Source organism: Esox lucius, chromosome 18, assembly GCF_011004845.1.
Source record: "Esox lucius isolate fEsoLuc1 chromosome 18, fEsoLuc1.pri, whole genome shotgun sequence".
Taxonomy (NCBI): Eukaryota; Metazoa; Chordata; class Actinopteri; order Esociformes; family Esocidae; genus Esox; species Esox lucius.
The window spans coordinates 14,086,196-14,101,048 of NC_047586.1; the positions used below are offsets into that span (position 1 = coordinate 14,086,196).

Below are 14,853 nucleotides of genomic sequence, written 5' to 3' on the forward strand. Positions count from 1 at the left end.
GAGGAGAAAAAAAAAAAAAAAAAGGAAGAGTTGCTATACCCCTTTCAACTCGCCCTCACCCCCCCCCCCCCACCACAGACACACACTGGTACGTGACACAGATGACAGACACGGTCCAATCAGCATAGCAGGTCTGTAACAGCTGTCAGGTTGTGACACAGGGCCAGGGAACATGGAGGTGGGTGTCCGTGGGAGGGTTGAAAACATCCCGTGGTGGCTGTGGGCCCTGGAAAGGGAGTTGGGCTGGAGGAGGAAGCCGGCCAGGAGTACCCATGGATCACATCTGTTTCCACGGTCACTGGGTCTGGTTTTGGAAGTGTGTCCATCCCCACCTTTACAGTTTTGCGGGGTCATAAACGCAACTGATTTAACATTTCTTTCCTCTTTATATTTTGTTTTGTCAGGTCTTGAATTTCGTTCTCTCGTTTTTCCTGTTTATTTGTCGTCGGTTGGTTGTATTTTTTTTTTTTTGTTGTTGTAAAAAATAAGTCTTCCATTCCCAAGTCACCATCAACTGTCCATGTTACTGCAGTTCTCTGGGGAGAGATAAGAGACATGAGGCACCTATGCAAACCTTTTCACAGCCACTGAACCAACAGAAGGCTAACGGTCATTACCGTTGACTCCGTCCGCCTCCTGTGTGTCGAGGAAGGGGGCGGGGCCCCAGACACGCACAGTGCCATCGTCTGAAGCGGAGGCCATGAGGCCGGGGATGGCAGGGTTCCAGCTGACACAGTTGACTGTGCGAGTGTGCCCTGTGAGCTCGGCGATTGGCAGCTCGCTGCGCCGGTGCCAGATATATACCTTGTGGTCTGGGGGAAAGAGGGCGAAAGATGTGTTAATGGTGTTAATATAAAAAAAAATTAAAAAGTAGCGAGTGCATTCATTGGCAGCAGCCGGGACTCTGGGTAGTGACAAAGGCAATCATTGGCTGCAGTTGGGTCTGAGGCCGTACCTTCGCTGCCGCTAGCGATGAAGTCTTCATTGTGGCCTCCGAAGCAGGAGTGGATGGTGTAGAAGCCCTGGGTCACACCCTGGTACTTCCTCACCAAGACTCGGTCCTGCAGGTCCCAAAGATGAACTCCCTGTGGGGAGACGAGAACAGGGAGAGCAGTTAGACAACCAAACTACTCCCTGACCGACAGACACGATTTCACGCCCCCCCCCCGCCCCGCCCAGCCCACCCCGTGCCCCGCCCCCCACCAATGCACACTCACCTGAGTTGCTACATTTAACAAAGCTAATCTTCCATTCTTGGATACAGTGAACGACATGATAGGATGGTCCTCCTGAACTCTGTGAAAGACATATCCACACGATCGGTCGCTGATTTGTGTTCTGTACACTTGAGCACATCCAGTAGTGTTTAATTCATTAATAAAAATGAATAAAAGCGTTAGTTAACAGCCTATTGGTTGGAGCATCTGTCCAATAACTATGATAATGAAATAATGACAAATTCAATTCCAGATAAGTTAGACCTGATGGATGCAGCAAATTGAAAAAGGTTGAGAAAAAAATCCCTATTTATTTTAATAGGGATATTGTCTTTGTGCTTTAGTTAAAACTGCACTTACATGTTTCTGTCTGTTAAGTCTTCAAAGTTGTAACCCCGGATCCGCTGGTGTGTGTCTGATGCCAGCACTGTCCTGCCGTCCCCCAGACACCAGAGGCATTGCACACGCACCCCTTCCCACGAGTCCAACAGGTTCCCGTCCAGGTCCTGTCGCAAACCACAGTCAAACACATAGCTGCCAAAGACTGGTTCACAGGCTGTGGGAATCAATAAAACCATGACTGACCAGTCTAAGGTGTCGGCACCAGAAACAAGAAGAAACCCTGACGGAACCACAGGCAGTTTATATCCAGGAAGTCTATCCGTTCTGTAACAAGTCAGCAGGTTCCATACACTCAGCTAATCAATAAGAGGAAGTGAAGCTGCATATCTAAAAGTAGTCCACCTAACTTGCTGTACAGTGTAAGTGCCCCCACCCCAATCCTCACAGGACATCCCGGCACAGCAGCTCCACAGTGGGAATACTGACGGACAAGGCGCCAACACTTACACACTGGTAGAACTGCCCCCTCTGTCCCCCGGTGACAAAGCGTTTCCCATCGGGGTTCCAGGCCACGCTGGTCAGGCTGTCCTCGTGGGACTGGCTCATCTTGGTCCGCAGCTCTCCTGTCTGACAGGGGGCACAGCACTCAGTACACACGCCGAACACGGCCCATTCTGGGTGCTTTGCGTTTTCCTATTCATGCAATGTGTTCCAGAAACGGTCCCACTTCTATATTCTAAGTGTCTGTCTGCACTGAACGCCAGCGCCAACACCCCGGGTTGCCATACCTGGATATTCCAGAGCCAGAGCTCGGAGCAGTCGTCGGGTCCACAGGCGATCAGGTAGGCATCGTCGGGGCTCCAGGCCAGGTAGGAAACCCCGTAGGCGTGGCCCTCCAGGGTCCGGAGCAGCTTCAGCTGGTGGCTCTCCTAGACACCACACACAGACCAGGGTCTGAGTGAGCACCAAGGACTAACAGGAAGACAGCAGACGGGGGGCTTTGCTTCCTGTTTATCATTCAAGGCCTACAATGTGGTGAGGATGAACTCAGCAGATGGTGGTGGTTGTGGGGGGGGGTAAAGTCTCACTGTGGTACTCACAGGATCCACCTGCCAGATGATGACCGTAGTGTCTTTGGAGCCGGTGGCCAGCTTGGTGCCGTCGTTGGAGAACTTACAGAACCACACCTCGTTACAGTGCTCTGTGAGGATCTGCTGCGTGTAGCACGGAAACTGCTTCCTGTGGTGGACACCAACCAGGGAAGAGGGCAGCCACGGTCAACGGTTCCAGTAACAGGTGAAAAGAAAATAAGAAAGGGAAGAATGAGAATAAAATAGCAGACGGCAGAAGAGAAAGATGAGGAGGCTTGGACGGTATATATTGTTTCAAAGGATATTTTCAAATAGTCATGGAAGGCTTTAAATACCATCGATACTGTTTGAATCATTTGATCAAATTAGCTAACAAAGTGGCTGAATTAATCAGGAGACGGTATCTGTGATTAAGAAGTAAAAAAAGCCAAGTCCCAGTCCCATCTTTCTGCCCTCTGTATATCTGCCTTCTGCTCATTCAGGCTAGTGAACACGTGCGCGCTGCTCTTCTCCTGTTCATGAGCATCTCTCACTTTCACTTGGAAATGTCAGCAGCTAATGCCACAGAACACACAAATAAAATGAGACCAAAGGTTGTTGACTTCCACAAATCCGGACATGGCTCTAAAAATATAGCTACATGCCATCACAACTATTAGTGAAACAATTGAAAAATGTAAAACAACTGGAGCTGTGATACACCTGCTTGGGCATGAGCAGTTTCACCCACGCACAGTGAGGAGGGGGGCTCAAGTGTCAAAGGACAAATCTCCAAGGATCGCAGTGGGATAACTGCAGAATTTGGCAACATCTTGGTCAGCACCAAGTCTCCAAAACATTGAAAATGTAGCTTGATGTAAAAAAAAAAAAAGCTCTGAGACAGTATCGTCTAATATCTTCCTGGTATTGCTCCAACATCAGGCCAACCAGTATCATTTTGTAAATAACAACAAATAATAATTCACTCACAATCTGTCAAACATACAGGCCATGAAGTATGTAGGCATATCCGCAGCCCCTTCCTCAATAAAAAAACAACAACAACCAAGCATTATAAACAAAAAGGACACCTCCGTACGAGTTCAGATTATTGCACCTAGGTGTTCCAAGTCACGTCAAGACACAAAACCCTCACTATTAAACATGTTCGCACACGTCATTGCCACCATCTTTACCGATGTACAGTAAAGCAGAGGATTTCAGCTGTGTTTGGCAGAAAATGTCACCCTGAGTGCGTTGCTGACCGGCTGCAGACGTGGTCCAGGAGCAGGGACACCGAGTCCAGGCTGCTGTCCAGTTTGGTGTTGTGGTAGAGGCAGCGGTCCCTCTGGAGCTCCACAGCCTGTCTCAGCAGGGTCTGCAGCCGGCGGGGGGGCAGCATCACCGACGGGGGCAGGTACGCTGGAGGGGGATTGGGTTGGAGAGAGGGGGCCGGAGACAGGAGTCAAACAAGGCCTGTTACTATCGTGTGTACGAGGGGTCATGAGGCTGGCGACAGCGTGTGTTTCTCTGTATACATTAACTACTCTGTGTTGGCCAATGTACAGATGGGTGACAAATTAAAGGCAAAACCCGGAATAAATGAGTGGAGGAACGTTCAAAATGCAGATTCCATACAGGTGCACAGCATGATAAAACTAAGCAATCATCATCCAATCATGCCCCATGCCATGTATTAAAATGCTGAGCGGGCCCAGTTGACCTCCATTTTGGATCAAGATGGGAAGAGGAATGGATCTAAGTGGCTTTGAAAGAGGGTTCATTATTGGGGCACAGATGGCAGGTGATTCAGTGACAGACTGCTCAACTGGCTGGTGTTTTAGATAGTGGGGCTGCAGTGCATAAACCCCTCATTACAACGGCTTTTCCTTTCATTTGTCACGTCTAAATGTATGGCATTGTCTGTCTGTGTGTGTGTGTGTGTGTGTATGTCTGTGTGTGTGTGTGTGTGTGTGTGTAATGAATAAAGTATATGCAATAGTATGCCAGTGTTACTAAAGCCAGAGACAAAGTATTTAAAAAAGACAATGGAACTACTGCTTATCTTTGAGAACTAACTACCCAAACAAAAAGCAGACTTTCAGGAAGAACCTATAATTCCTAAAATGTCATGGCTTGGTGGGGGGTACTGACTCTGTCACGTCTGAATAAGTCAACGTAAGAAAATGGCCTGAGCCCCAGCAAGACGGGCAGACTATTACAGGACATTGGGTTTCAGACACGCGTTTCCTCTGCCTCTCAACACCCCCCTGTGGCTGACACTGTCTGGGGTCGGGGGGGTTCTCACTCTGTAACTTGTCCAGGAGTCGGCAGCGGGAGTTTGTGCCTTTGCCCTCCCACTCTGCCTTGGCCCGGAGGTCCTCTGCATGGCTACACATCAGATACCTGCACAACACCACACGGGTCAGACTACTGCACAGCTGCGGAGGACCTGGAACAACCTCAGGAGAAGTGATTGACAGGCGAGGGGGGCGTACCCGCTGAGCACGTGGATGCGGTCCGTGTTGTACTTGAGCGGCGTCAGCTCCCCCCTCAGCACCTGCAGCGCCTCCAGAACCTTACCGTCCTCCAGGTACTCCAAGTACTTCTGCTGCAGAAGCAGAAACTTCATACGCTGGAGGGAGGGCAAGTGGAGGGAGGGAGGCGGGAGGAGTAGATGGAGAGAGACGAGGGGAAAAGCGAGGTGGGAGGAGTGCGTGGAGAGGGAAAGGGTTTGGGAGGTAAAGACAGAGGGGTGTTAACAAGACTGTTCAGCGGTCTAGGTGTACTAAGCAGTGCAGTCATTCTGTATAATAGAAGGGTGTCTTTCCTTATATTGGGCCTGCAGTGTTTCTGCTGAAACCCGAGACACAGGTTAACACACCGTAACACAGACGTGTGCCAGTAGGACCGACAGCGTGAACTTTTCCAATAACCCCGACTACAGCATATAAATTACCATGGTCAAGTGCCAGCCATTCCAGGTTACCACATCATGCATTCAGTCCCGCTACATCACCAAGCATAAAATGGCAATTGGTTTTTGGACATTTATCAACAAGATTATTAACTGCCTACGCACACCGCAAGTTCAAATGGATTTTGCAATAACAAGCCCATGGCTCAGAGTTTGTAGGTAGAACAACATGAAACGCCAGTCTTTTGATGATAGCTGTTCTTAAGCTTCCCATGCAAACCGGTTTGTGCATTTGTTTCAACAAAATGTTGTCATTAAATGTTTTATTGACGCTTGCTTATCCGACATCGTGATTGCGCAAAAGCATAGTTGCAAGTAGGAGTGGGAACTAGGGAGAAATGTTTTCATTTATTTATACTGCCAAATTCTCTCTACCTAATAATTAACATTTATAAAACAAAAGTGATATATGGTTGGCTTAACTTCCAAAGTGTATAGTTTAATATTACTATTTAACAAGCCCTTATTCAAAAGAATGGGACTTTAAAACAAATAAGTTTCTATCCCTTAAAGCCATGGTCACAACCCACATTTTGGGGAAAATGTAATGTTTGGGGCGTCCTAATTGGACTCTAGCAGCGCTGAAGATGAAGTCAGGAAAACGTAAATGTTAGTTTTAAACCGCTAGTACGCAGGGCATCCCACTCCCCACTGAAACGAATGGCACAATGCAACAGACTGTTTACGTTTGCTGTGTACCGGGCTTTAGTTAAATGGAAATGTTCATAACTACTAGCATTATTAAGACTGGCTACAGTCCTCTGTGTTCTTCAGATGTCATCTCAATGTGCTGTACTCGTCAGAGAGGCAACTCCCTCATTATCTCAAAAAAACAGCTGAATGACAAATATGAGCTTAGGGAGGTTGATATCAAGGCTCCACCAAAATGTGTATAGATATTATATGTCAGGGCTATTCAACTCTGGCCCTGGGTGGCATTTCTAGCATGTACTGTCAATTTAAAAAAAAGGCTGTCCAGGACCAGAGTTTAATAGCTCTCTAATATAAAATATTATTAAACAGTCATATTAAACAGTCAACAGAAAAATCTATGTTCAATATTAATTCAACATTTGTCAAACACTAGTTAATGGATAACACTATGAGTTAATCTAACAATAAACATTCCATACAATTGCAATCTGAAAAGCAAATTATTACATGCAGGATATAACCCGTGTATGAAGACATCTCTTAGAAACATTCCATTCAGGCTGTCCAAGTAATTACGGAAAATTCTGAAATTCCACAGAACAGACCCGCCTCACGGGGGGCGGCGGTGCTTTCTAAAGCTGACTGAAAAGCCAGGTTGGGGACAGAACGGTTCTAGAACCTGTGGTCCCCTTTCACCACGTGGACGACTGTCATTCAGGTCAGGTTCAGGCTTACCACAATAGCGTTGGGAGAATGCATCAGTGCTCTCAGCTCGTTGAGATCATTCTCAGCCTGGACAAAGAGAGAGAGGGTGGGGACATAAAGTTGGCTCAGCACTTTGGCTCCACAAAAATGACAAATCAAAACAGTTGACCAATATAAGGCAACACCACAATTTCTCAGTGGAGGAAGTCAATAACTGACATTATCATGGTGGGTGAAGCCATTCATTTTGTTATGGTTCAGGAAGTGCTCTGTAATGTACTGTAAGAGGATTCCAACAATATGATTAATCATTTTTACCAGCAGTAGACCACAGCTCTTGGAATGGCAGTAATGAGCAAATTTTATTATTAAAAAAATAGTATGTGAATCTTTCATATGGTCCAATCTTTCATGTATTTCTTTTAAATAGCAATTTTTAATATAATTTCTAATATTAAAAGGTGCAGGTGTATCTATGGCCAAATTTCAGAAAATGGGGTCACAAGAGAAACTCTGTAGAAAATGTGAGCTTGGTTGATAGAACTGGGGTTAGGTGAAAGTACTTTGGTAGCCACTAAATACGGTCGTTGTAAACAGGGCGGATTTTGTTTTCTTCCAACAAATATGGCTCTAACCTTCTAATGGTATGTTCCAAAATATTATGACCCAATTCCTGAAAGACAACACTCTCAGGAGAATGTGTGTTTGGTTTCCTTCAGAACCCTTTAGAACAGAGCAGACTGGGCCAGGCAGTCAATCTGACTGGGTGGAAAGGAACAGCAAAGAATTTTATTTTCTTTGCAAAACATTGTACAAAATGATTGCCTGATGATCTTTGTTCATTTTCACCTGAAGTTCTCTATATCCTCCAGATGCAATTCAACGATGTTCCCGTACCATATAAATATGACTATAAATCAGTCAATATTTTTTTAACAAGGCTGTGTCATGCATTGAAAAACATTTGGCCAACTATGGTGATGTGGGACCGACCTTGTCCCATTCTCCCTCCATTACGTGGTTGCGGAACTTAGTAGCTGAAGTATGTTCCAGTCTGCAGCCTGACTCCTGCATCAGCAGGTCCACTGTTTGACTGCAGAGAAGAGAAAGATTTGGGGAACATTACATCAGTGTTTACAACAAACATATTAGCTGAGCAGAAAGACAGACATGAATGGTAATCAAATGTCAATCTAAACTCAGACTGACAACAGTGGCGGATTTAACAATTTGCTTCAATTTTTACAGTAAACTTAAGCAAGACATGCAATGGATGTGATGTTATACAGTTATACAGCAAACAGACAAAGGAGGGAGGGAAAGAGACTGACATAACAGAACCTTATCTAGCCACAGTGATAGGGGGTGTAGAGTTACATATGGAGATATTACTTTGATGACGATGATATATTGTTAGACAGTATCACAGTAACGCTTTATCCAATTGGCTGTAACGATACAAAAACGCCAATTTATTTTCCTTCATGGCTCGTTCAGCATCTTTATCGCCATGTTGGGGAAACGGTTTGTTCTGGGCACTTATTTCAATTACAATCCAAAACTTGGTCTCATGGTTCCCTTCTGTACCCATGCAGCAGACATAATTAGCAATGTATGAAACACCAATCAATAATAATAATAATAATTATAACATTGTATGTGCTCTGGCAATGCCCAGCCACACCTGGCAGTAGTTATTCTAGACTACACCTGTCAACTGGGAGTGGTTGTGTATACCTCTAATGTGTGCAGAAAAGGTATCTGTGATCAAATGGAGTGGAAGCGGGAGGGGGGCTTTACTGACACCACGGCATGATGACATCATCATCAGGTATCAAAGAAGAGTGGCGCAGCAGTGTTTCCAGAGTCACCCTGCTGAGTTCGACACGTTCTCACTTGCCATTCCACATTTGAAATGTAGGGGCGTCAGTTGCATAGCAGACAACGCATGTATATATCCCCATATAAACATACTGTACCTAAACAGGCTGCCTTAGTAGCTCCGTCTAATGGCTGTTCCACTGGCACAGTCAACGGCGAGCAGTAGCAGTCTGGGTCTATCGAACACCCCATTAACAGTCCATTACGGTGACAAGGGACGATTTAACCACCTAGAGCTCAAAACACAGTATTCCTGCGGAGTCCCGACGGGTTCAGCAAGCGCTATTATTAGATTCAACCAACGTTTCTAATCTAAAACAGCTGGTTAGACATGCATTCAAGAGCCACCACTAAAACGTAACCATAATGGGGAAGCCGTTCAGACTGGTTCACCAGCCACCATTACGACCAAAAATGATAAAACGAGTTAACTACAGCTGTGACTTTAGGTAGCACAAACGATGGCGATTTAATGCGTCCTTAATTTCAGTAACTGCATTTCTTACATGAAGTACAAAGAGTGCCATTTGCAGACAAATAGAGGACAATACAATCAGAATAACAAGCAGTTCGAAAGATAAACATAAAAGTGATAAGGGGCTGAATGATAGATAAGGGTTGTTTATGTTGAAGACGACCACCGATCAAAGGTTCCAAAGAGTGGAAAGAAAATGACCCCGACCGTTTTTTTGCTTGTGTCAAACTAACTCCTTTTTGTCATTCTCTTTAAAAATACAAAAAATGATCTAATGTCAACGTGACAGCAACACCTTAGCCATCGAAATATAAATATATTGGAAACACTGGAGAACGAAAACCAATTGACGCTGTCAAAGACGGTATTATTGTTCTCCCCTACGCAGTTTTGCGCAACCCTCTGAGGCATTTCATTTCAGAAAACTATTCTACACGATGCCAGAGTTAGTATAATCATATTGTTAAGCCAAATCTATTAGCATCTCAAATGCTAGGCAGTGGTCATTTATAGCCACAAGTCACTTATGGATTTTGCAGCATCTTTCGATGGATTACAAGGTGATGTAATGCGATTTTCATCCGTGTAAAAAAATATATACAACCCACAACATGCACACAGTTCCACAAGCCTTGCTACTCCCTGAAAAAAAGTTATTGATGTGAGGTAATGGTAGCCAACCACATTGGAAACTTTCTTTTGATTAAATTCTGTACAAATATTAAAAGAACCTTCATAACGAAGGCTAGTTGTGCTATTTAACTACCCCTCTGACTATTGTGCAAGATGGACCCCTTCTTCTTCAACTAGCTGCAAGCTCGCTACAGTAACTACCCCCTCCCCCATGTTTGTATGTCAAACGCAGAATTCTGTTTTCATCAACTGTCACCCAACAGTTCCGTGAAAACAAGCACTAATACATTATATTTCATATGCTTGGTTATTTAAAGAGTTTTCCTTCGAATGACATTTCGGATAAACTTACTTTAGCCCTAACCCGTGGAGATGTTGCCCTATTAATCGGATGACATCTTCATCGGCCTGCGAAAGACGTTTCTTCTTTTTCATGGAGCCGACCTCCAAGCCCGAACCTGAGGCTGTGGAGGCAGCGGAGGTCCCGGAGCCCGGTCCGGCTCCATTATTGGTACCGACACTATTCCCAATGTTTGTGCTGGCCAGAAGCCCGTTGGAGTGCGTTCCCCCAGCCGAGGATGACTCCCCGTTTTGTGCGCTGTTCAGGCAAGAAAGCTCCGAATCCTGTCCCTGTCCTGCCCCGTTTGACTGCATGTTATTGCCGCTGAGATTGTGAACAAGAGTTCGGTTAAAGTGAATAGCAGAGGTGGTTTGGTGATGTGGAGAAGTAGTATCAAGTCCAAAAGCAACTCCAGAAAGGCCTGTCGCAACTGCTAAAGCCCCGGGCTCTCCTGCTCCCTCCGCCGCCGAGGCTCGGTGTTTCTTCCGCGGGGGCGGCGACGCTCCGCCGGTGTCCGAGTCGGAGGAGGAGGAAGCGGAGGCCAGAGTTTCCTCACCGAGAGCGGCCGTGGTTAGAAGCCGGCGAAGCCCCGGGTGGGAAAGGAGGTTCTAGCTCCCAGGATTAAGACCTCGCTACCTGGCTGAGAAAGCACTGACTCTGTCGTACTCCCGTCAGTCTCTCCGTTTTTGTTGTTGTTTCCCTCAAAACAGCTGCAACCCCCTAATGGAGTCCTGACACGCTGACGTAACCGGAAATTCCTATACTACCCTCCTTCCGGGTAGAATTATATAAAATCCATAGGTGGCGCACGAGAACCAATTTTGCATATTAATGATAGTTTTATGGAAACAACATACAATGTATAATAACATTCCAGGGACAAATTGCTAAAGAAGACATTAATTGAATAACTGTGGTGATATGTTCAAATATGTCAGTGTTTTTATGCTGGAGTAGTCATAATAGATGTCTCTCTACTGAACAGCTAAACACTAAATGACACAACCCAGCTGGTATGAGTATCCTGGAGAGGATGTGTGTACTCAACAGGCCTTTGCTACTGGTGTCACCCAGGGCTTAGTTCTAGGCCCTCTTCTCTCTACACACCAAGTCACTTGCCTATGTCATATCCTCTTAAACGTTGTGACAGGGAGAGACACTGGAAACGTACTCAGAGGGTATGTTTACGGCCTTGGAGGGCGATTTATTAACTGACAGAGAAGTGTATAGGGTGGAGGTGAAGGCAAAACCAAAAGTCAAACCCTACTTCCCCGGAGGCAGTGTCAGGACTGGGGAGCAGGGCATCTCGTTGGGCACTGCCAAGTCTCTGGGAATTCTCCTCATGTGCTCCCGGGGCTCTGAAGGCAGACGTAATCTGCAGGGCATTGGCCCAGCAAGCAAGTTTATTTATATAGCACAATTCATACATAGAAGCAATTCAATGTGCTATACAAAGAAAAAGAAAAATATAAAAATACAATAGAATAAAAATAAGTACTAGAATAAAAACAATAAAAGAAGGGGGAATAATAAAATATTGAATAAGAAAATAGAAATAGAATAAAAACTAAATAAAAACATAACTGGTAGATTCCATAGAAGATTCTATGACGATGCTGTAAAAGCTGTATGGCTAACAGTGTGGTTAAGTTTAAGCGCTCAATCATGTGAAAAGATATGTTTTTAACCTGGATTTAGAATTGATACGTTTGGGCCACGTCTAAGATCTTCTGCTGTAAAAGCTGCTAAATGCAGCTTCACCATGTTTAGTTTGGACTCTGGGCTCTACTAGCTGACTTGAGTTCATAGGTAAGAGCCTTGCGCGGTTTATAACCTTAAAACATTTCAGAAATGTTTTCGGGGACTAAACCATTCAGTGATTTATATACTTAAAGCAACACTTTAAAATCTATTCTGTAACTGACTGGAAGCCAGTGTAAGGATTTAAGAACTGGAGTGATGTGCTCTGTTCTCTTAATCCTGATTAACATTCTTGCAGCAGCATTCTGAATGAGCTGCAGCTGTTTTATAGCCTTTTTGGGAAGTACAGCAAAATATATATGACATTCTGTAAAAAAAGACAAAGATTTTTTTTCCCATGATACATTTTCTTACTGTACAAATAAATGATAGTATTTATAAGAAGAAAGATCTATGAATTTTTAAATTATATTTTCTTCAAAGTTAATGTTGTGTGCCAAGTCATCAACTGACAGATTGCTCAAGTTGTTTTTCTGACAGACCGCTAAAGTAGAATTTCATACCTATTTTATTACAACAATAGACCAAATACTTTTTAAACTAGGTTTAACAGTGAGTAGTGAGACGAATGGGGATGAGGAACACAAAGGCATTGAGGCAGGCTGCAATGCAAGAAGGGACAGAAAGAGGAGCAACCATGTATATTAATATCGCACAATTCATACATAGAAGCAATTCAATGTGCTTTACAATGAAAAGAAAAATAGAAAAATGCAATAGAATAAAAAAAACTGTCACTTTGTTACAATTCTCTAACCACCCTCCAGGGGGACTCTCCACCCCGGTATCTCAATCCTGGCACTCCAGCGCTTGGATGAACCCGTCAGTCCCTTTGTGAGATAATCTCTGCATCAATGTCTTACCCGACAGTCTCCAGGGGGACATTTATGCCATGTCTGAACATGCATTTTATATTCATCCTCGTTGAATTACAGTACCCAGAACTGTTTATTGCCCCACCCCAATATCTAAATTCTCGAACTCCAGCGCTTGGATAAACTCGTCAGTCCTTTTGTGAGATGATACCCTGCACCAATGTCTAAATTACAGCAGCATCACAAGAACTTGCATTATACGTAATCAGCAGATTGTTACATTTACACAGAGGTTATTCCTCTGATAGCATCAGATTTTGAATGACAGAAAAACATTTAACGATTGGTAAAACATAGAAAAATAGAAATAGAATAAAAACAAAAGAAAAACATAAGTGGTAGATATCGTAGTAGATTCCAAGTGGAAGCTATAAAACCTATAAGGCTAACAGAGTGATTCTGTCATAGGCGTGGGAAAATGTTTTGATACAATTTATACATTTGGGGCATGTCCAAGATCTTCTGGTAGTTTATTCCAGTTGTGTGCAGCATAACTGCTAAATGCAGCTTCACCATGCTTAGTTTGGACTCTGGGGTCTACTAGCTGACCTTGGTTCATGGATCTAAGAGCCCTGCTCAATTTATAGTCTTCAAACATATCAGAAATGTATTCGGGGACTAAACCATTCAGTGATTTATAGACTAAAAGCACCACTTTTATCTATTCTGTAACTGACTGGAAGCCAGTGCAAAGATTTCGGAGTAATGTGCTCTGCTCTTTTGGTCCTAGTTAACATTCTTGCAGCAGCATTCTGACCTTAGGTTTAACTCCCCAAAAAGACTAAAACAGCTGCAGTTGACTGCACACACGCTGTTGATTGGTAAATGATAGGAACTTAGTTTTTTTTTCATGATAAAGCACGCATACCGCTGAAGAAAACGCTGTAAGACAGGTTTGTTTGTGATGGTAGTTCGCAAACGAGTCGGCTCTAAGAGCCGCCTTTTGTCGGTGAACGTTGGGAGCCGGCTCGCATATAAGAAGAGACAAATCTATTTATAAAAATATTTTTACAATTAAGATACGAATAATCAAACGATTTAAATAAATAGAGTTAACTAATTCAAAGCACGAAAAAAGAAATAAAATAATATAGGCCTAAATGCTCAAGCCCACGTTCGTTCCGACTGTCTACTCAGCAGAGGGTGACAAGGTAGGTAGTGTATACAGAAGACAGAATCATTATGTACCTATTGTAGTTGTAGGGTGGCTACTTTGAAGGATCTACAATATGAAGTGTACTTTATTACAGGCTTGGGGTTGAATTGAAAACATTAGGCATTAATCAAGGGGAATTGATTGTGACACCTACCATCCATATAATGCATAACAGACTAGAAATATTGAAAAGATATGTAGTTTCTGTGATAAGATGAATCCAGAAGGCACTGAGCATTTGTGATGGTAGATGTAAGGTCAAGGGGGGGGGGGGGGGGTCAGGAGTGGGGAAAAAGCAGGAAATGTGAAATACTCCAACCAGGATTTCTGGGAAAACAAGGAACTTACTAAGAGTTCTAATAATTCTGGAACCCAGCTCAGGGATTGAGTACTAATACAAATATTTAATCTTTATAAATTCAAAAGTTTAACTCAACTATACTCCCAGGCAGATCCAGACATAACTGCTAGAAGTATTTTCAGGAGCACAAGATAGTTAACTTTATGTGGAACAGAACGATACACATGCCCCAGAGGAGAAATATTTTGTCAGTGAATGTTCTCCAGCCTGTCTTTTCTGCTACCTGTATTGAGTTAACCACTACTGTTAGTGTATCTTTATTATAAAATAAATTAGGTATTTTAACATGTGTGTGTAAAATTATAAATAATTTAAATGTATTCAAATGTTCTCTTTTCTCATTACAAAAGATAATCTCAGTTTTTTAGGGTGCAGTGTAACCATATGGACAATACAAAAGAATACT

At 43.8% G+C, this 14,853-nt stretch overlaps 1 protein-coding gene across 3 annotated transcripts; it reads right to left on the bottom strand.

The window, feature by feature from the left end:
- Positions 1–458: 458 nt before the first annotated feature.
- wdr26b (WD repeat domain 26b) lies at positions 459–11,054 on the bottom strand. Of its 3 annotated transcripts, XM_034287892.1 has the most exons (15): positions 10,307–11,054; positions 7,959–8,058; positions 6,996–7,052; positions 5,128–5,264; positions 4,938–5,035; positions 3,895–4,051; positions 3,620–3,622; positions 2,660–2,798; positions 2,348–2,488; positions 2,067–2,186; positions 1,578–1,723; positions 1,218–1,296; positions 956–1,085; positions 618–812; positions 459–536 (listed from the first exon to the last, which is right to left on the bottom strand). In XM_034287892.1, the coding sequence occupies exons 1-15, from the start codon at positions 10,606–10,608 to the stop codon at positions 511–513; spliced, it is 1,830 nt and encodes a 609-aa protein (XP_034143783.1). In that variant the 5' UTR covers positions 10,609–11,054; the 3' UTR covers positions 459–510. The 3 variants fall into 3 exon arrangements, with proteins under 3 accessions (XP_034143783.1, XP_010880641.1, XP_010880640.1); XM_010882339.5 differs by lacking the exon at positions 3,620–3,622; XM_010882338.5 differs by lacking the exon at positions 3,620–3,622 and having other exon boundaries at positions 3,877–4,051.
- Between the last annotated feature and the right edge of the window lie 3,799 nt (positions 11,055–14,853).